The sequence below is a fragment of the Chanos chanos genome, chromosome 2 (assembly GCF_902362185.1).
Source record: "Chanos chanos chromosome 2, fChaCha1.1, whole genome shotgun sequence".
NCBI classification, from domain to species: Eukaryota; Metazoa; Chordata; class Actinopteri; order Gonorynchiformes; family Chanidae; genus Chanos; species Chanos chanos.
Window position 1 is genome coordinate 4979522 of NC_044496.1, and position 21559 is coordinate 5001080.

The 21559-nt window shown below is 43.2% G+C and overlaps 1 protein-coding gene across 1 annotated transcript in view; it reads right to left on the reverse strand.

Annotated features, from left to right (window-relative positions):
- The window catches only part of chst8 (carbohydrate (N-acetylgalactosamine 4-0) sulfotransferase 8), an 86945-nt gene extending 67501 nt beyond the window's left edge, over positions 1-19444 (reverse strand). Inside the window, exon 1 of the mRNA XM_030766762.1 lies at positions 19270-19444. Coding sequence (XP_030622622.1) covers positions 19270-19444 — 175 coding nt within the window. The remainder of the gene's footprint in view (positions 1-19269) is intronic.
- Positions 19445-21559: the final 2115 nt, after the last annotated feature.

Genomic DNA, 21559 nt, shown 5'->3' on the forward strand with positions numbered 1-21559 from the left:
ACTGTACACCGAGAAAGAAAAAGCTTGCTGTACTATATTGGTTTGTAAAGACTTCTGATACACCAATGGCAAAGCTCTCAGGACCAATATAAGCGTCGTGAATTGCTCAGTCCAGCTGTGCGGAGCCTCAGAGAGCGAGAAGAATATCTGACACCTGGAAATATTCAAGCACTGTCATGCTGGGCAAGTCCTGCTGGGCTCATCTGACCCATAGACACATAATCACATCCATGGGACCGCAGTTTGTGTGGTGCTAAATGTCAGAGAGTGATGCAGTGAAAAACATCTCTCTCTCTCTTTCTCTCTCACTCTCTCTCCCTCTTTCTCTCTCTCTCTTTCAGGTGGTATTAAATGGCTCTTGTTAAACATTTTGTTGGCTTAACTCACCAGTGTGACCTCCCCCCTGCCTTGGAATCCTGGGTAATGCACAATGTACATTCACATGAATGACCACATGCACAGCTAACCATGCATGTTAGTGCCACGGGCCAGTGGCAGGGTCAGGTTGCCTGTTCAGGCTAGAGGTGCGTGTGTGTATTTGTGTGTGTGTGTATGTGTGTGTGTGTCCCCTCATGAATGGGAGTTACACTGCAGGCTGAGCTAGATACGAATTTCCTAATGGTTACTGAACAGCCTCCTCATGCCCCCATGCCCCCACCCCCCTCTTTCACCAGCCCCCCCCCACCTCCATCTCCCCGCTCTCCACAGCAGGCGGCCGTGAACAGACAGTGCCTCTGCTCTGCCAGGCAGGGATCACACTGGATGATTACTGTTTTCCCGAGGAAAATACAAGACAGTCTGCCTGTAATTGCAGCTCAATTCCCAAGGAAGCCACTCAATAGATATAGCAGTTCAAAAACACTGTTTAAGGGGAACACGATGCCGTTTTCCACACATAACAAAATCTCTTTGAACGTGAGCAATGCTAAACATAGTTAGCTGTCAGAGCGTCGGAGAGGAGGAAACTGATTAATGGAAGTGTACAGTGGAATGCTAATGGGTCCAATGAGTGCTCTGTGATGTGCCTATAAAAAAAGAAAAAAACCATGTAATGCATCTTTACTTGTAACACTAATTATAATGTTATGAATTTTTTTTTTTGCTGTCAAATTAAAAACCTTGGGTCACAGAAAGGTCAAACGTATAGATGTTAAGTAGCATTAAAATACTGAATTGCTCTGCTGTTCAATTATGATTTTGAAAAAAAAAAAAAGTAACCGTCTGTGACTGTGTCAGTTTTTTGTGGCTGAGTGGGCTACATTTGTTTCATACGTAACAGCAGCTTCTAAATTAGCATAGCAATGGCTCATAACTGCTAGTGAATGTGTTTAAGTAAATTATTAATGACAATATACTGGCACTAATATATTTTTGGGCAAAATGAAGATTTTTTTTTTCCCCTCTTGATTTTAATTTTTAATGGGAGCGTTTCATTTAAAACAAAAAAGGTAAAAAAGAAAAAAAAAGGTTTTACTGTTGTCATAATGACACAAAAGGAGATGTAAATTTCAAAGCTAGTTTCCACTTTGGAAGTCAATTAGCTTCAGTCTAACTGTAACGTGAACTTATCAACCATCATTGCTTTAAAGAGAAACCTTTTAAAAGAGAATCCTTCATCTATGGGCCTGAATGTGACCTGTATCATTTCAAAATGCTCAGCAGTCATACGGTCTACATAATTCATGCGGTGTGACATCAGAGCCGTTGTGCCTCATTCCGTCTAATTACGACCTGTGTATCACCCCAGAGTGTCATGCAGTATTATGGAGCCCGTAGACACAAACATACATCTCCATTATATGTTTAGGCATGTTCACAACACCTGCTACCGCAACCTTTAATATTACCCTGCTCACTGTTTCAGCGTCTCTTCATTAAAGTCAGAAAGTGTTACGAGAGCGATTAACTGATGTGTGATGTTACGGGGCGGGGGGGCGGTGTCGGGGGGGGGTCAAACAACAGTGAAGTTATGAACTTGAAATAAATCATCCTTGTGTTCAGGATTAGGAATAATGATACACATATTCCTCACATCCAAATACATTTTCACATTGCCTCTATGGAGCAATATTAGCCTGTCAGTATATAAATCAAGGCCTTAGTGCCCAGTATATAAATGAAAGAAAACAAGATTATATATATATATGTATATATATATATATATATATATATATATATATATATATATATATATATATATATATATATATATATATATATGTATGTGTGTGAGAAAGAGAATTTCTCTTTTGTGAATATGAGTGATTTTTTTTTCTCTGTTTTGTTTTTTGGCTGTGAACTCTCAAGGAAAATACATTTGTTCAGCCTATTCAGTCCCTCTGAAAACTAACTTTGCCTGATTGACTACCAACACAATGAAATGTCACTATTGTGCTTCTGCTGTGAGCCTCTCTGCGAATGTGTTTTATGGCGGTTTTTATATGTGGGGAACTCCCCGCTTCCATTTGAAAAGAAGGCACACACGTAACGCTTTACCAATTATGTGTTTGGCTCACAGTGTTAAAAATAGCCTTTCAGTAATATTGCTCATGACAATATTAATCACGTCAGAGCTCCAGCCAAGCGTACTGGAGAGGGTTCCTTGTCTCCTTGTGTTCAGAGAACGGGCCCTGCCTCTTCACGCGGGCCCTCTCCTCACAGTTTGAAAGGAGTTTGTGGCAAAGAAATGGCAGTTTTCACTTCGGGCATCTCGGACAGCGACTGCCTCTCGTGGCAAAGGACTGGGTAAAATGGCTTAAACTAAGCAGAAGTGATCTTGCACTATCTGAAATGCCGATTTTTTTTTTTTTTTTTTTTTTTAAGCGCAGCTTCAGAGCACTCGCTTCAGAAACGGACGTGAAGCGAAACAAAGTGAGGGAGGTTTTCTTTTCTTTTCTTGTCTTTTCTTATTTTTCCTATTTTGAGACACATGCATCTAGATGAGAAGGCAACCCTGCCGCCCATAGGGCCAAAGATCTGCAGAGAAAATGGACTCAGCGGAAACGAAAAAAACCAGATGATTCACTTAGTCAAGTGAGAGAGAAGGAAATGAAGGTTAATATGCTTCTGACAGGTCAAGTCATTTTTTATTAGGAGGTTTTTCAGAACCCCCTCTCTCTCTCTCTCTCTCTTTTTAATTCCCTAACAGTATACTCATCTTCATATTTGGAAATACTGGATAGCCAGTGACCCAGCAGCAAATCTTAAATACAGACCAAACCAACCAAGTGAGTCAAATCAGTGAACTCAGCAAGCGTTTACTGCGAGAGAGGATCAATATGCCAGCTATCACAATGAGACCCAATGGGTGGAGAGAGAGAGAGCGAGAGAGAGAGAGATTCCCTTTTGGCCTACGTTCCCAGTATAAAGGATGACTGGCTTTATTTATCATCGTCCTCCCGGCACTACGCTTATCGCCTCTGTAACTTTTAGAGGATTGATAATACGGTGCTGATTTATCGGCGGTCAACACAGAAGCTTCTCATCCACTTATGCATTATTCAAGATTTGCCTAATCAGTCTTTAAGTGTTTAAGACTGAAATTGCTTTGGCCATTACTTTTTTTTTCTAGTCATCTTCAAGGGCTTAAAAAAAAAAAAAGTTTTTGGAAAGTTGTCTTGGCACTGTTATATCACACTGTCGGCTCATAAAGAACGTCCTGTTTGTTAATGCTGATTAAAGCTCTGAAATTTTTTTTTGTCATTTTACTAGCAGTTGACATTGGTTAAGTCCTTAAAAACGGTTATAAATGCTTTATAAACTGTCCATAAGTATGTTCTAACTGTTTTTCCTTTTTTTTTTTTGCTCTCTGTAGCAAAAAGGTGATTAAAAAATGCAAAAGATGCATAATAACTAACGCTCAAAAAATAGGATTTATTTTTAGGATTTAAAGATAGGATTTGTTTATCTATTGTGCTGTATGGTCTCCATGGCAACAAAACTGAGTCACTGGACAAAAATGTCAAGCAGTGAAAATTTAAGGACTTCAGACACACCCACTGCATATTCTGACATACGGGATTGGTTGATGAGAGGAGCTGAAGCCTCTTGTACCATAAATACAGTAGTGGGTTTCTGATGTGGAACATATTATAGAGGGGAATTATGAGAGATCAGGTAAATTATGAAAATCAGGCCCAGATTTCTGCTCGCCTGTCCACATTGATCTGTGTCGCCATGTCTGCATCCCGACTTTGCATTCCACTCCTGGCAGGAAATTACGGTCCCTCATTTCCCACTTGATATTATTCAAACTTTGGCTTTTCTTTTTGTGTAAGGCTTCATTTTCCCCCTGCAACTGTTAATGTTTACAAATTTCAGTTCAGTTCAGTCTATTTATACATATATTGTACTGAGCGACCAGCTTTCCTCACATCAAAGGGTGTCTAAAACCTGGCCATCTGGAAAGGTGCAAACAATGCAGCTCAGCCAATCAACTCTTTAAATTTACACCTCCCCGATTGGTTGCTTCATCACAAATCCCTTTGAGGGGGCTGGGGCAGGGGCGGGGCGGTTGGGGGGGGGTGTTATCTAGCCATGTCAAAGCTGCTTCTGGATTCAGCACCTTTATTCGTGTACCTGCCCACCCGGGAAAATCGGCTTTCCATGTTGACTGGCCTTATTCAAATATTAGACGGCACACACATTAGTGAATCTCTAAAGGAGACATCCTGCAGTGTCAGTCTATTTGATCTCTCTATGCAGGAACAGCCTCCAAATTACCTCCAAATCACTGTTTCCAGATATTATCAAATATTAAATGACTCATTCTGTAAGGTTATGCTGTGTTGTGTCATGTAACATTCTTCACTGTGATCATAAATAAATACATACATACATACATACATACATACATACATACATAAATAAATAAATAAATAAATAAATAAATAAATAAATAAGCAAGCAAGCTTTTCTTGCACAGTGAAATCACCAGGCTCAGTCTGACAGTTTAGAGCTGGTCGAATTATTTTCTTTTGCCTGCTTTTGCAGGGGGTCTGAGGGAGGGACTGTATTACTATAATGTCAAAATAGCAGGTCAAACGTGTAGTGCCACTTAGTTATTGACTGCATTTCATTTTTAGCCAAGCTTTGTGCTGACCACCATTCTAACATTTTGAATGAGTGTTGTAAACTGGTGATTAGACATGAAAAAATGTATAGTGTTCCCTTTATTCATTACTCTATATCGTTGTTACGCCAGTTCTTCAAAAGAGTTATTACTGACTCTATGTGGAAACGCTCTTGTTCCTTTCTGTCTCTGTTCTCATTCAGTGGGGCCGTGTTTCATCTTCGCTTTTCATCACTGAGGCAAGCCTGCTGTGCCACTCCCTGGGCGTTGCCGTGGAGACTGCAGCAAGCTCTCGACTTCCAGATGGAGCAGCTGGCGGTATTCTCCCGTGGAGCGGGAGTGGATACGGAGCTGGCTTTGAACTTTGCTCAGGCAACACGTTCTCCGAGTTCTTCTCTCCGGCTCGGCTCAGACCGTCCCTTTGTCATAGTTCGCTCCCCCCCCTCCCACTCCCCACCCTTCATCCCTCACCTGCATCACTGTACTGTAATGCTCACGCAGGGACAAAGTCACACAGCAGGATCACCACTCACCCAGCGCGAGCTTCCGCAGACAATCTTGTCCTGAAGCTGACAAAGACACCAGGTAACCTCATAAATCATTACAGAGTAAAGGGAAGGCGACACACTCCTCCTAGACATCTCCTTGTCTGTCTGATTTTGTCATGTGTTACTTTGTCACGATGATGTCACGGTAACGCGTTGACAGAGACCAGCAGAATGGGCAAAGATTCCTGCTATTATACAGGTGTGTGGTTTAAAATGGAGATGTCTTCTCACCTCAGTGGAGCAAATGTCTTGACGTTTGATTATCAGCATATTGACAGCCATTGCTTTGTATAATAAACCTAACAGTGTATTAACGCACTCAATACATTCTGTGTGAAGTTAAACTTAAAGCTCTCCCATCTTGGATAAAACGAAGTATATCCTCCAAAGTAATACGTACATTTTGACAGTTCTCTCTGATCCCCGTGAGAAAGGCGATATGTAGTCATGCATGAATGTCATGTGACTGGAGGTAGGATGTACATCTTCTTCGTAAGGATGAAGTAATACGCGGGGTTAACCAGTTAGGCTAGCTTGATATTAGCTAATTTTGCTGAAGGGCATTAGACACACGCGGAGCATGCTGACAGTAATCATATGCTGAGGAGAGACCCTATTCTGTCAGTAAAATTCTTTCCATGAGCCCTGGTTCGGTTGTCTGTTTGTCATCTGGCCTCGGTGAGAATCGGTCTCTCTGACTTTTGGGTACGCCAGCGCCTGGAAATGAACGCTGGTCTCACAGGAGCCTGTAACCTCAGCGTCCTTCTGATGTAGAGTACAGAGAGACAGGCCAACTGTCAGCGTCTGTGCGATATGAATGACTCCCACTGCAGCATCAGCACACAGGAAAGACAGGGGACAATAACGAGTCTATCCCATAGCGCACCACCGCCTCACTCAAAGCTAGAGCAAGCTGAACCAGCCAAGGCCAAACACCAAACTTTAAAATGGGTCATCTACAGGGTGCAGCCTATCTGTGCACATCCAATCTATGGCTTCCAGGTACTTCAGATGATTCTATCAACACTTTGTAAAGCACAAACCAATAAACTGTTGTTTGGTCTTAAACAGGCATGTAATTAGAACGCTGTTTGAGGCTGTAGTCAGACGATGCCGAAATTCGATGGATTGACTCGCTTGCGTGGCCACAGTCTTCCGCGAGGAATGGGGTGTTAACCATTAGCCCAAATGTTCACACCATCTAGAAGCGCAGTTGTTTCCCCAACGAAACTTTCTGAAGATGGCCTCCCCCCCTCCCCCTCCAGATAATCTAAAAGCTGGGTGGGGGGGTCGGTTGTCTTTTGTGAGTGATTGTTCCCTGGCGTGCCTCACTGCCCAGTGACGGCACGCACCAGCCTGGCCAGCCGCCCTGGCCTTAGAGCCGCGTGTGTTTGCGAGGGCATGTTTTATCAGTTAGTCTTACACAGCAGCCTGAGCAGAATGCTGATAGCTAAGGGTCAAGAGATGTTGACCTGACCCTAAACTCAGTGGCATATACAAATGTCTCCCGGAGCCAAGAAAGAAAAAAAAAACAGTAAAGATTAACTGTCGCTCTGAGCTTTACTCGTAATTAATGCATTTCCACTCCCTTGGATGTCTGTGCGGCCTCCGGTTTTGACGCCATTGATGGAATTGCCATTTAACAGTCACTAACAATGCCCCCCCCCCATCTCCCCCTCCAAAAAACAAAATTTTTTTAATATGTAAGTGACAGTTTGACAAGCACAAATTCTTTACAAACACTTCTGTAAAAGGGTATTCTTCTGGTCTCATAAAAAATGCATAAAGCGCAAAGATTCATCCTTTACATTCAAGGTAATTTTTTTTCCACATACACAAACCAGCGCGAGATGTTTTTTTGCAGGTAAACATGTGGAAACGCTTGAATAAAAGCTTACTTCCCTAAGAGAAGAATTGCATTGATTCTGCCCACACTCAAACACAAAGAGAAAGAGAGAAAGAGAGAGAGAGCAGCAGTAGAATGGTTGAGGAGATATAAATAAATAAACTCTAAAATAGGAAGGATGGCTATGAGTGGAGGAGACTGGAGAAACGCTTAAGATGCAGCAATATTTCAAGCTGGTGTGCAACGCTTTGGTTGTGGACCACAGGGAGCGGGGGGTGGGGTGTGTGTGTTGTGTATGTGAGTGTGTGTGTGTGTGTGTGTGTGTGCGTGTATGTGTGAGTTTGTGTCTGTGTTGAGGGGGGGGGGGGGGGGTTGGATGAAGGCAGTCAGAGCAGACTACTGTACTCAGCCGTACAGCGTAGCCTTGAAGCGGGCGGATTTTAAAAGACTCCCTCCCACCTGTGAGGGGGCTCAACAAATCCCTCCATTGAAGTGAGCTTAATTCAGAAGTCTGGCACTGTGTTCCTTTAGGAGCCTCCACAATCCTCTTTGCTCATAAAACACCCACAGTGAGGTTGCTCTCAGAAAAGACTCTTGGTCATTTTAAATCTATTTAGCTCTCATCGATAACCTGAGAGAATCTCACACGAAACTTGACCCCCCCAGCAACTCTCACACAGGGTCTAATAGGATTCGGATAGTCTGAACGCTACACGCTACTTAGCATTGTGCTACTACCAGAGAAAGCACAATGCAGGAATGTAGCATTGTGAAACTGAATGATGAAACAGTGAACATTCTGCCTGTGTACATAAATTAAAGCAAGAAACTTCAAAAAAAAAAAATCTGGAGATTTAGAATTCTGGGGAATAACACTGTCCTAAATATGTGCACATAAAGCATTCAGGACTGAAACAAAATGACCATTTGGTTTATTCTGTAACATCCTTAAATCATTCTTCCTCAAATCAGCCTGCTGTTTCTATGGTTTCACGGCTGTACTCGTGAATGTTAAACCTTGAGAGAACAGGTAATGTGCAGTTAATGAGCATTAGTGAACTGAATATGAAGAACAGTTAAGGGATTTAATGAGTTGTCTCGTCTTACGGTCCCCCTTCATTCAAATGAAATCTATTTGCTTGATCACCTGTAAATTAAAGATAGGAAAACTGTTTTTTTTTTTTTTTTTTTCGGGTCTTTTTTTTTTGTGAGCGAGTTGAAAGCTTTTGAACTTCTTTTGCATTTTAAGCAGCAACAGTGTTCTAAAAGTCTAAAAATAAAAGCCTCATTAGACATCAAAGATGCTGAGTCAAAAAAAGAAAAAAAAAACGTTTTCTAACACTTTCGCATCTGCTGACAAAGTGGGAATTTCGTCACAAACTGGTTATTAGGGTCGTAATGGAGAGAAAAGTTTTGTTTTGACAGAGCCGTTCCTTCCCCTTCTCGAAACGAGAAGACAATCGTGTGCAACCTATTGTAAATTATAAAGTGGGACCGGTCTGGCACCGTTGGTTAATGGCAAGACCTCATGTGTTAGAAAGTAAATGATGTAAAACACATACCCCCAGTGGTGACAAAGACATATTCTAGCTCTGTCTTGCTAAATGAGGCAGGGATTAGGAGGGAGTTTGGAGGGAAAATTACAGGAGCGCACGGTACGAGACAGGACAAGGGGAGTACTCCTAGTTTCCCAGTCTTTCATGATTTAGCGATGATGAGATGATGGCTCTCCGGGTTCTTGCTGCTGGTCTTCAGGACACACAGGTATCTGTATTTGTCTTCAGTTCCCCTGCCCTTACGCTCAGTTAGCCCTGCTTGTCTTTCTCTCTCTCTCTCTGGCCCACTCTCTTTCTCTCTCTCTCTCTCTCCCAAAGACAAACACATCTGCACACAAGCCTCTCTCTATCTCTCTCTCTCTCTCTCTCTCACACACACACACACACACACACACACAGCCTCTTTCACATATACACACGTGCACACACATGCTAGACATTACATTGCATTTTTCATTATGCCATTAAACAGGATGAAAACAGTGGTCAATACCTCTCTCGGTTATTCTCCTTCTCTCTCATTCCCCCCCTCTCTCTCTGTCTCTCACTCTCTTGTTTTCTGCCTCTGTTAAAATGTGTAAATGACATCAGCCTCTGCCCACTGCTGCTGTTATTGTATAATGATGGAGTCGGTTACGAATGTCTAATTTAATGATGGACACAGGGATGAGGGGACAGTTCTGTCCGACGTGTACTCTTACAGCGTTTGTAAGCCTGCAGTTAGCTGATGCTCTTACGCAGAGCAACTCACAATTATTGCTATTAATATCAGAGGTCACGCACCTCCAGAGAGAAACCTTGGGATCACGTGTCTTGCTTAAGACTACTTCCCTTAGCACTCCTGCGTAATATTGTATCAGAACACAACACCTTATGGTTACAGACTGAACACCAAAAAAAAAAAAATAAAATAAAGATAAAGAAACCTGGCAGCACTTTGTATGCTCCTATCAATCCAGTACCAAATGAGTGCAGCCATTAGACTGTGTAAAGAAAGCTACGTGAATTTTACTGCAGATATCAACCAACGAAAGTAATTAAAGCACAGTCCCAAAGGATCAAACACCTGCAAAAATTAGAACCCCAAATCATCATAGCTTTACGAAAGGAAACCCTGTTCCGTTCGTGTGGGACCATTTGGTCGTTCTTTATCACGCTTACGGAGGAACGACCGGCCAGGTAACCCGCCTCTGCCTTTTTACTCAACCAATCAACTCCACCCTAAAAATCACATGGCACATTTTCATCAGAGCTGCGTCGGGTTCAGTGGAAAAAAAAAAAAAAAGGAAAAAAGAAAAAAAAGAAAAATGGATAAACCCTGCAAACATATCACTTTCATTCCATACGATTGGTACTTATGGATCAATATGAGAGGATCCGTGGGGAAAACCTCAGGCTCCAGACTGGAGAAATAAAATTGTAAACAGGAGGCAGACCAGACTGGGGTCCTTGTGACTAATTCATTCTCCCTGCCATGGCTGCTGAGACCCTAACTGGCTTTTTTTTGTGAGGACCAGAAAATTAGATTCTTTACTCTATTAGAGACATAACCCCATGCTGCTAACTCTCTCTCTTACACACACACACACACACACATGCACACTCACACACACACACACATGCTATCAGGGAATACAATCAAGAATAGCTGTGTACAACTTATGAGTTGCGTTACATTTGTACACAGGTTGTACTTCAAAGTAATATTTCATATTTTTCATTTTGTTTCTTTGCAGAAACAAAGGAGCACAGGGCTGGTGTGTCTGGAGAGAGGTTGGGCCAGTGTCCTGTGTGTGGCAATGCCTGGACTGGCATGTTATGAGAGAGTCTGGATCAGTACTCCTGGGTGGTAATACCTTCTTTAAAGTGTGACTAAAGCCACTCGAGACTGAAGTAGTATTTTCAGATCTCTGCTTGGGAAATCAGGAGGCCTCCCTCTGCCAGTAAGTGAACATTAAACCAGTACGGTCCAGTTCTGATCCCATAATCAAATGAACTTTGAAGACGTGGACGCGGAGTGCTGAGAGGAGGCTCTGACAGCATGAAGCTTCTCTTACTTTGTCATTCTTGTTTATGACAGTGACCCACTAAACAGAGTCTGTCATAATGACTCTCTTCACCTATCACTGTGCACTTTATCAACACCAATGTTCCCTCCTCTCTCTCTCTCTCTCTCTCTCTCTCTCTCTCTCTGTTTGTCTGTCTCTCTGTGTGTGTGTGTGTCTCTCTCTCTCTCTCTCTGTTTGTCTCTCTCTGTGTGTGTCTCTCTCTGTCCATCCCTCTTTGTCTCCTCTCTTTGAACCACTGACATATACTATGCTGAGATTTCTCTTTCTTTTCTCTCTCTCTCTCTCTCTCTGTTTGTCTCTCTCTGTTTGTCTGTCTCTCTGTGTGTGTGTGTGTCTCTCTCTCTCTCTCTCTGTTTGTCTCTTTCTGTGTGTCTCGCTCTGTCCATCCCTCTTTGTCTCCTCTCTTTGAACCACTGACATATGCTATGCTTAAATTTCTCTTTCTTCTCTCCCTCTTTCTTTCTTTCTTTCTTTCTCTCTCTCTCTCTCTTTCTTTCATGACCTGTCATTCAGGAGATAAGTATCACTCAGCCCACTACGGTGACACTGCCACCTCCTCCTACAGTCAGCAGATTGCATTTTAAGAGCTGACAGCTTCTTATCACTTCTCTGTGGCAGAGGAGCTTAATCTTTCGGTTCCTTTTGGAGAAGCTCTGGCCCACAGACTGCTCTCCTTGTCATTTCCACAGGGACCGGTGAAAGGGAGCCTCCTCTCCTTCAAGAGATCCTTGAGGAGATCTGGCATCTTCATCAGGGATTAGAGTAATGGAAACCTCGGAAGACTGCTGCTAAATCCACCCTATGCGCCCAAGAGCGGGCCCTGTGCCATACGCGCTAAACCCGACGTCATGTCCTCTCGAAGAAACCGCTCGGAAGATTGTCTGACTGAAATAAAAATAACACAGCCTTCACGCAGAGAGCAGAAAAGGCCCTGGCGCAATAATTACGTTTGTTTGTTTGTTTGTTTGTTGTTTTTGTTCCTTCATAAAAAAGGTTTCACATACAGATATTGCTTTTCTGTCTCTCCAGTGGCGAAGGCTGCTCATATTAAAATGCATCAGAAATGGAAATATATTTACATGGGTTCCCACCCCCCCACCCCCCAACCCCCATTTTTTTGTTGTTGTTGTTAAATATTCATCCACATGTTTCCATATGAAAACTAGCGGCTGCAAAAGCTCCCATGAGGATGAAATGGAATGACAAAAGCAAAGGGGAAAAAAAAAACCCTGAACATTCATTAGGCGTCAATGCAGAAGCCACTGGCTAAAATATACACCTGCGTGAAGCCCCATTTCTTATCTAAGCTGATAAATGCATATCTGTTACAGGTAAATAAGACAAAAAAAAATAAAAATAAACTTTCTGAACAAATGTGCTTGCATAAAATTGAAATATCCAATTATTTTTCAGGTACTTCTTAATAAGCTGACACACACTTTCAGCTGCTTCCTACTGTGCAGGCTAAATAAAGCAACCCTGACAATTATATGTTTATGAAAACTGAAAAAATTGGTGCAGTTTTTTCTCGTTACATTTCTTCTTCAAAGCTGTTTCTCTCCTATCCTGCCATGATGAGAGAGGGGGAGCTTACATAAGATCCTCTCTCTCTCTCTCTGTCTGTCTGTCTCACTCTCTCTCACTGTCTCTCTCCCCATATTCTGTCTCTCTCTCTCTCTCTCTCTCTCTCTCTGTGCCTCTCTCCATCTCTCTCTCTCTGCCCCCCCTACCCCTCCTGTTATTTTATATTTTTTTCTCTCTCGTATCTTTGCATTTCTCACTCTCTCTCTCTCTTTCTCTCTCTGTTGCTCCTGCTTCTCTTCACAGCCTGCCTCTTGCCTGCTGGGAGACGCTGGCTGAGGAGCCGCACTCAGTGCCTTATTTGACTGTGAGCGTTCAGAAAGAATTTTGGCATGGTGCAGACAAGTGTTCCCTCTCTGTGAGCCCTCAGAAGTGTGCGCAGTGGCAAAGACGAGCTTTCTGACAGAAATAAAACTTTCAGAGCGACGCCGGGCCTCATAGGAGGAAGACAGCCACATCTGAGCGCTCTGGCGCTTACGTAACCAGCCCGCCCCTCCTTTGTTAAATCAGCTCTGTGTGTATCATCCCTGTGACAGTCGGGAACCTGCGGATGAGTTTGCCAGCTCTAGTTTACCTGCTCTTCTCCCTTTGATTACTTTCTAATCAGACCCTTTTTTTGAATAATAAAAAAAAAAAAGGGTTACAAAAATAGACAAAACACAGGGAATTCGTTATATGTTTTCAGTATTCTCTTTGAAGTGGTCCTCGATAATTATTGCTGGGAGAGAGAAAAAATAAAAAATGAGGAGCGTCATGGCGATAGACTCTTCCTCGCTCGGTATGTGAGAGGAGTTGGCATTAGCAATATTGGCTCAGCACTAGACGTGAGAGTGCATTCCTGTTCCCACTCATTAAAAAGCCTTTGATAGTCCATGCACTGCTGATTAACTGACAGCGCCGTGACGTCGTAGATGCTGCGTCTTTCCGCCGACGACTGAGGAGAGCCGTCAGACAGATGAAGAAACCAGCCGGGGCGGAGTCGGTTCGGGTCTCAGTCGTGTTAAATAAGCGGAACCGCTTTTACACGGACAGTGGAATCACTGGCTGACCTGCTCGTAGTAATTATAAAAGATGACACACGATATTGTTAGGTTTTTTTTTTTGTACATTGCTATTGTCTCCTCAAAATAGCTCACCCACTCACGTGTTGCAAAGTACCATGAGCTGACAGTATGGGGAATTGGCTCAAAGTGGTTTAATGGTGCAGTAATTTAGCTTAATAACCAGAAGGTTGTGGGTTTGAACCCCAACAATGATGCGCTTCTGAACAAGACACTTAACCCTTGGGTCGATCCGGAGGCATGTGAATTAAGTAAAAGTTGATCTGGATAAAAGCACCAACTAAATGTAAATCAAAGGCAGATGTGAGTTCAAGATGTGTGTGTGAGAAAGAGAGTAAATGTATACGGGTTAAGTTACTCATCTTCTGCTTTGGTAAAATGGAAGTCGCTGGGATTCCCCTCTAAAATGCAAAAAATCTGTGTGTGTGTGTGTTTGTGTGCACGCGTGTGCGTACGTGCATGTGCTCCAAAGTCCCTCCGCTCTGTCTTTTCTCTGCCTAGTCTCCACTACATCAGATTAGTACACCATGGCAACAATCGTCCCCATATGGTCTGCCATCCCGCGTCCAAAACATCTGTCATGGAAAATAGTGACTAAATCGTACAATGCAGCCTGCACACAGATGATGCACTTACATCTATGAAGTCCACCAAAGCTATTAACGGCGTCGGACACAAGAGGGATGTTTGGGGATGCTGTCCGATGGACCTAAGTTTAGATGTTCGTCTGGATTTTTCGTTTTTCGCTTTGCTTTAGAGACAGCCGGTTCGTCATGTGACAATATGAGAGAGGCTGAAAGGGGCAAATGGCAGGGACCCCTAAAGGAAACCTTCAAAGAAATTTCCAAAAGTCACCTCACAGCTGGAGCCTTGTGGCGCTCAACCCTGTGTGTCTCTGGGTTTGCTCTGATTGGGGTTTTGAACACAGCCCAGCATGGTCTACACTAAAGGACACACTGATAGATATTTTCCCCACATTGGATCAGCTCTGAAGATCTGTCCTCAAGAGGACTAGCTTTTCTGGAGGGGTGGTGGGGAGCAAAAGCAGACCCTGTCTTTTTCAGTGAGTCAGTCAAAGGTAATAACAGTCATTGCGCTTAGATTTGCTTCCCCCTTCCTCAGTTAAAAGCATTCTCGACTCTTTTTAGTTTTTGGGGGGGGGGGAACTTTTTTCATGGCTTATTGGATGGTACTAGATCAGCTGTTTGAAGGTTTTTTCATGTCTGCCAGTGAGGAATGGTTCAGGAGGGAGATGTATTGCTTGTCCAAGTCCCCGGTTTTGCTCTAATGTGATTTGGAGCTCTGTTCTCTACCAGCTGCACTCTCTTTTCTAAACTGCCGTTCACTGTACTTTCACTGCCGCTGAAATAAGAAATATATCATTGACTCGGCCGTTTCTTCACATCCCTGCCACGCAGGTCTTTTGAGGCGACGTTCAGACAGTCAACAACTCTCCAAAAGCCACGGGCATGAAAGCAACAGGAACAATCAAAAAACACTGTTTAACAACCAATTAGGAAACATCAGGAGAAGAGGACCTCCTTGTGAGCGAATTGGAGTTCTGTATCTGTCTGTTCTCTCCTCTCTGCGATCATGAGGAGGGCTTCGTGCACCCCCCCCCCCCCCCCCCCCCCCCCCCCCAACCGCCCTCCATCCCCACCTCCACCATTACAGAAACAGCAAGCAGTATGCAGAGAGGTACAACTGCCTTGGGCTGGCAGAGACTGCAGAGTGCCTAGTGCTTTTAATTAAGACAAATGAGTTCAGGATGCACCAGCCTCATTATCTATTGTTTAGGTCAGTCTGTAGTTGTGTCTGAACTAGTGGCGGTTTGGCCTTTCTGCATACAACGGGAAACATTTCATTCTAAACAGCCTAGTCTATATTTCTTGCAAGCTAGAAGACAATAACTATCTTGTTGTGTTGCTGTTGCCAGCTTGCGCTAATGACATGCAGAGTGAATTGGATCAAGGTACCAAATGAACACAAACAGCCTTTGTCAGTGCAGCTCTGTCCGTCCTGACCGCTGAACATCAGAGAGGGGAAAGTGCTCAGTAGGCTCCCACTGTACTATTATAGTCTCTTCCTCTGGCATTCCTAGACGGATTTGCATTGAAATAATGCCCATTCTCTTTGCTCTGGGTCATCAGCACAATTTAATTACATTAAGAGACAGCTAAATTAGGCTTTGCAAACAGAGACGGCTTAAGGGATTACTTGACCTCGGCATGGGAGAGATCAAATTCTACCTTCCAGCATGAAACAATACGCACTGGCCTTGTCATCATCCTTACACAGACGTGGTTAGGCTGAGAGGAGAATTAGAGAGCTGAGTGGATGTTCTGTAGATGAGGGAAACTGTCAGGCAGGAAGGGCCTTTTTTTTTTTTTTAGCCTGAATAAAATTGCCAAAAATCTGGCCTGAAGATAGTCATAAAATGTTAATGTCAGATGCGGAAAGAAATAGAAAAAAAACAGAGAATAATGGGATCTTGTGTTTTAGTCCATTAATAATGAATGTCACACAAACTCTTTTGGCTGAATTACTATGAATCATTGTACTCAAACAGGGCTGCATTGAATACCAAATGCTCCAAACACTCGTCATCTGCTGTAATGACATAACGTGCATAGTAACTGCGAACTGTAAACCGTATGACAAAGTCCAGTCAAGCACAACCTTTGAACATAAGCGATCTGTTTCATCGCAGTACCAGTGGGCCCAGACTAGTGCCATGACCTTCCCGTGCACCCTCTCTCTGTACAATTAGACGTAATTGCATCCGTTCACGTCTCCATGCTGCAATCCATGACGTCAAGCCGGTCAAAGGGAGATTCACACTGGGGGTGAGACTGTTCTCTGCTGAGCATGATGGGAACACAAAGAAACGGACGTCTCTTTAACATGATCACCGGCTGCATGGAGAAGCCCCAGCAATGGATGGATCATTAAAAGGTGTCAAGGACCCTGGACAGGATTCTCTTTGCATGGTCGGGACGTAATTGCCAAGCTGTTTCAAAAGGGATGCACACGGTGCTGGGTTTGTTTTTTTTTTTGTTTTTTTTTTTAGTCCAATTTGTGTCACTTTATCCCCAGCTCAGAGGTAAACAGAGTATCTCTGTGGATTACATGCAGTAACCAAGGAGAGTCGATACGCAGGGTCTCATGCCTTGATTAGTGAGGAAACAGGATGAAGAGGTGGATTAGTTCTGTTCAATTATGAAGTGGAACATGAGAGCTTCCCGTGACTGGGTCGTCACTGTACACAGTATCTACCCGGAGATCCAGTCAATGGGTTCTCTGTGTGCTTCTTCCTCCGTTTCCTCCGAAGGAGAACCGCTGCCGCTCCTGCAGAGAGCAGGAGAGAGAGAGAATGCCGCGAAACAGGGAGAAGGAGCGTTGCAGCTCCACACAGCAGCTAACCCAAGCGTAGGCTGCGTCAAAAAAAAAAAAAATGCTTGCTGCTCCAAAATTTTGTCAGCAATTTATCTCAGCTGCTATTGCTTTGAGCAATTGAACTCCCATGGTGCTTCACCAACTTGATTCCCCCAATTGTCCTTAAACAATTATTTTTGGAGGAGAACAGAAAAGAGACTTCCACATTATTTTTTTTTTTTTTTGCCTTGTCATTGTGTGTCTGATTGCCTCCATAAGGGAGTAAAGCTCTTCATTGAACAAGCCAAACAAACACAGAAAAGAAAACAGAGGTTGACATCTCCTATATTACTCCTGTAAAACCCAGTACTAGACAATTTGAATGTTTATGTGGAACAAGGCACCAGAACACAGACACAGACAGCCTGTACTTTTGCCCATGGCTGAAATCGTTTTACATAATCTTCCAGCTATCAGATCTGATTCCAAAGACAGACAGGAAGTCTCCTTACAGCGTGCTGCTGAGTCCCCTCTCTCACAGGGCATGTTACGGCTGTCTTCTTAGAGTGCCGGAAAGACGCGAAAAGAATTACGCAGCGGAGGACATGACGATTATTTCAGATTTGTTTGGATGGAAAATATCATCTGACTATGGTATAATGTATTAACATCATTTCCAAAAAAAAATGAGAAAAAAAAAACCCAAAAAAAAAAAACTAAAAAAAAAAAACATTGGCACAGAAAATGTCTTTAGTCACCACTGCTCTTAATTTCGCACTCTCTAATTTCCTCAGGGCACTTCTCTAAATGTAAACACTGAACTGATGTTCACTCAGTCGGACTAAATGGGGCAATTATCAGCCCAGTCGCATCATTAATCTCTTTTTTTTCCCTTTTTTTTTTTTTTTTATAATGCTTTATCGTCAAATCCTAGTATATTTAAGTGTCAGAAAGCAAGCTTCGCGTAGTGTTAGCGCCAACCTGCACCATCGCCACGAAGCATTTTGTGTATTGGCCACACAGGATGGCTTGGAGTCTACACTATGTCGCACACACATACACTCCTAACACACCCACACACTAACACACACAAATGCGTTTACACACTAAACATGCACGCGCAGACACATACACACACACACGCAGACACACACACAGAGCATTTGATTCAGCAGGCTAGGGGCCAGACAGCGGCTCTGTTGTGTGATGATAGCCGTGAGAGCGTCTCACAATCAGTGGAATATTACAGCTGTGAGAGATTCCACTTTCAGTAAGTGGCTCTCACTGATGGAGAGGCAGACAGCGCACTGATAGCAGCTGATACCGATGACAACGCTGCCCAGGTGGCGACCTGATCTACTCTCACATACAGTAGAAGAGCATTTCTTTATCGTTTCTACCCTGTAGGGACTCTTTGCGTGAGCGTGTGTGTGTGTGTGTGTGTGTTGTTTTTGTTTTTGTTATTGTTGTTTTTTCCACTGCTGTTGTCTACTTCTGTTAGCAGGTGCAGGTGTGCCAGCTGATTTACACTACAGCAAACAGGGTCACTGCTTGCAAAGTGCTTTTTTTCCTTGTTTTTTTTTTTTTTTTTTTTTATAACTCCACTTACATCGCTGTCAAACGAAATTCACTCTCATAATGGCTTTGCTTTCCAAAGAATTGAACTCAAACTGTGTGACATTTAGAAACAAAGAATGATTGATGGATATAATAATAAGTTAGTCAAAAAAAAAAAAACAGAAAGAAAGAAGAAGAAGAAGGAAAAAAACAAACAAACAAACACCAAACTGCTCCTGTTTACCAATAAATAACATACTGAGCAGCCTTATGTATTTGCACCATGCAGTTTTCTGCTATAATAACCGTCATTATTGGAACAGCACACTTGTGTTTTAGCACACATGTGCTCTTAAGCCTCAGGGATTTAACAGTGAGGGTTAACACGATAGAGAAAGCAGAGATGTTTCTCACCTGGGCTCTAGTGTGAACAGAACAGAGACAGGGCCGACCTGGACTTTTGTTTGCAAAGAGCATAGACAGCCCTGACTTGGGCCTTGGTGTACAGTGCTCAGAAACAGTTCTGACGTGATCCTTAGTGTGCCTTATAGCAGAGACAGTACTGACCTGATCCTTAGTGTGCTTAGAGCAGAGACAGTACTGACCTGGGCCTTGGTGTTGGACCATCTCTGAGAGGTCCTGTAGATGGATGAAGAGCACCAGACCTCCGGCTCCAAACAGCAGGAAGAACCAGAAGAAGCAAGGCAGCTTCATGGCCACGGCACGAATGCGCCTCCTCCCCCGGAGAACCTCCAACAGTTTACAGTCCACCAACAGCATGACGACTCAGTCTGAGAGGGCTGACTGCAAACACACACACACACACACACACACACACACACAAACATCAGGTTAGTGAGATTTCCTTCGTCCGATCCCTTTTTTTTTTTTTTTTTTTTTTTTACATACATATTGGTGAAATGGTACACAAAATGAAAGAGCTCTCACTCTACAGAGAGCATCGTTCATGTATGTGACAGACTTTGCCCTCATATGAACTTCATGAGGAGATTTATGACTGAAATTAGGCCAACCATACAATGTCACCTCTTTTTCTTATTATTTTCATATGAATTTATCACACTGCTTGACGAATAAATAAGTGATTGCATTGAACTATTCACTGAACTGTTTTTACAAGCTCTGTCAAACACGCCTTTAATTCGCCTTATTTTTGACATTACGTTGGATGTCACAATCTTTCACTCAAAACAAACAATTAATTTTTTTCTCTCATAGTTCTGAACACGTAAACTTGTGAATTTTGAGCGCAGTCTGTGAATTATTGGAAACTGAACGCTGCGCTAACTCTTAAATTTTAGTCACAGCCTAAAGATCAGCTTATTAAACAGCGTCATTGGAAAATACTTATTTTGCATTGTGTGAATTCATCATAAAGACTTGTCAACCAAGCCGGCTGATGTAAGAACGAGCATGACGGAGGCTGGAGTTAATGTCTGTCCTGAATGTTTTTCCTCTCCAGTGAAAAGTGGAGCATAAGGAGGAGCCTTTAAATGATGTCTGACAGTCTCCCGCTACCTTTTCTCCTCAAGTCTTGAGCTGCCTTTTAACCAAACGCGACACGAAATTAACAAGCGACGCGAACAGCCAATGGCACGAGGCGAATGGGCGGGGTTTACTGTGGTGAAACTGCGAGCGATGCGATACGGGTGAAATGAGCGTTCGCTCGAGTTAAAAAAAAGAACGTTCGACTCGAGCGAAAGTTTCGCCCGGCGAAAGCCAATCGCCTTCAAGTAGGGCTAGAAGCCACGCCCCTTTTCCAAAAATCTCAGTCAAGATGGTGGGACAAAGCTGATTGTGGTGGCGTGCTGTCTGGCAAACTTGCTAGCAGCGTTGGTGTAATCAAAAATGCTTGCTGTGACGTGGCGCGAAATTCGCTTGTTCAGTTTTCGGGCAAGCGATCAAACCCGCACGAGGAAAGCGAAGCGAAATTTTGCGTTGCGGTCGGTTAAAACGCAGCTTGACATGGAAAAAACTCATAATTTTGTGTGTGTGTGTGTGTGTGTGTGTATCTCCTTACAATCCAGACCAGTTGTCAGTTATATGCGTTAACTGGAGTTTTATGTATTACCGAGTTCCTGCCATGGTTACAGGCTGTCCATAGCTATGGCAGAGACATGAGGAGGGGAGCAAGATCTTAAAGTGACATCACGCGCTTTCATCTGGGGATAATGTGTCAGGACCATGTCCTCAAGTCTGAGCAGGATTTCTATGTATCAGCCAGAGAACAACACAGCTAATGTTCCTGTTCAAGACGGGTTTCTTTCACGTTTCCTCACAAAAAAAAAAAGTCCTCTGCTTGCAGCACTGATGTTACTAGACGGTGTTGTGTTAGGCATACTAGTGCAAAAAAACAAAACAAAGGCACGTGGATGGGTAAGGAGTCTTCGGAAAGTTAATTAGTTGCTTAATGGGAGTTTGACTGAGTGGTGAAATGGAAGCTTCTTCATTTACTCGGAGTCCACGACTAATTGTCCTTATCTAGAAGGCAGCGGTGACCTCTGTAAGGATATGCTGGACTGCACAGGGTTTTCATGGACATTTCTCTATTAGATACAAATGACGATTGGTTTCGCTGAGATATGACACACACACACACACACACACACACGTGCACACACACACACACACACACACACACACACACACACACACACACATAAGCATGCACACACACACACGCATACACACACACACACTAAAACTGTCCTTGAGCTATCTAACAGGTTCTCAAGTCTCCCTGCTGATGCAGATTTTTGGAATTTAAGAAGATGAATTTTAAGAATTCATGTATTTCTGCATGGAGCTGAGAAATGACTTGAATTTCAGAGGTGGCATTGTTCCAGACAGTTTTACAAACACTGGAACAGGTTC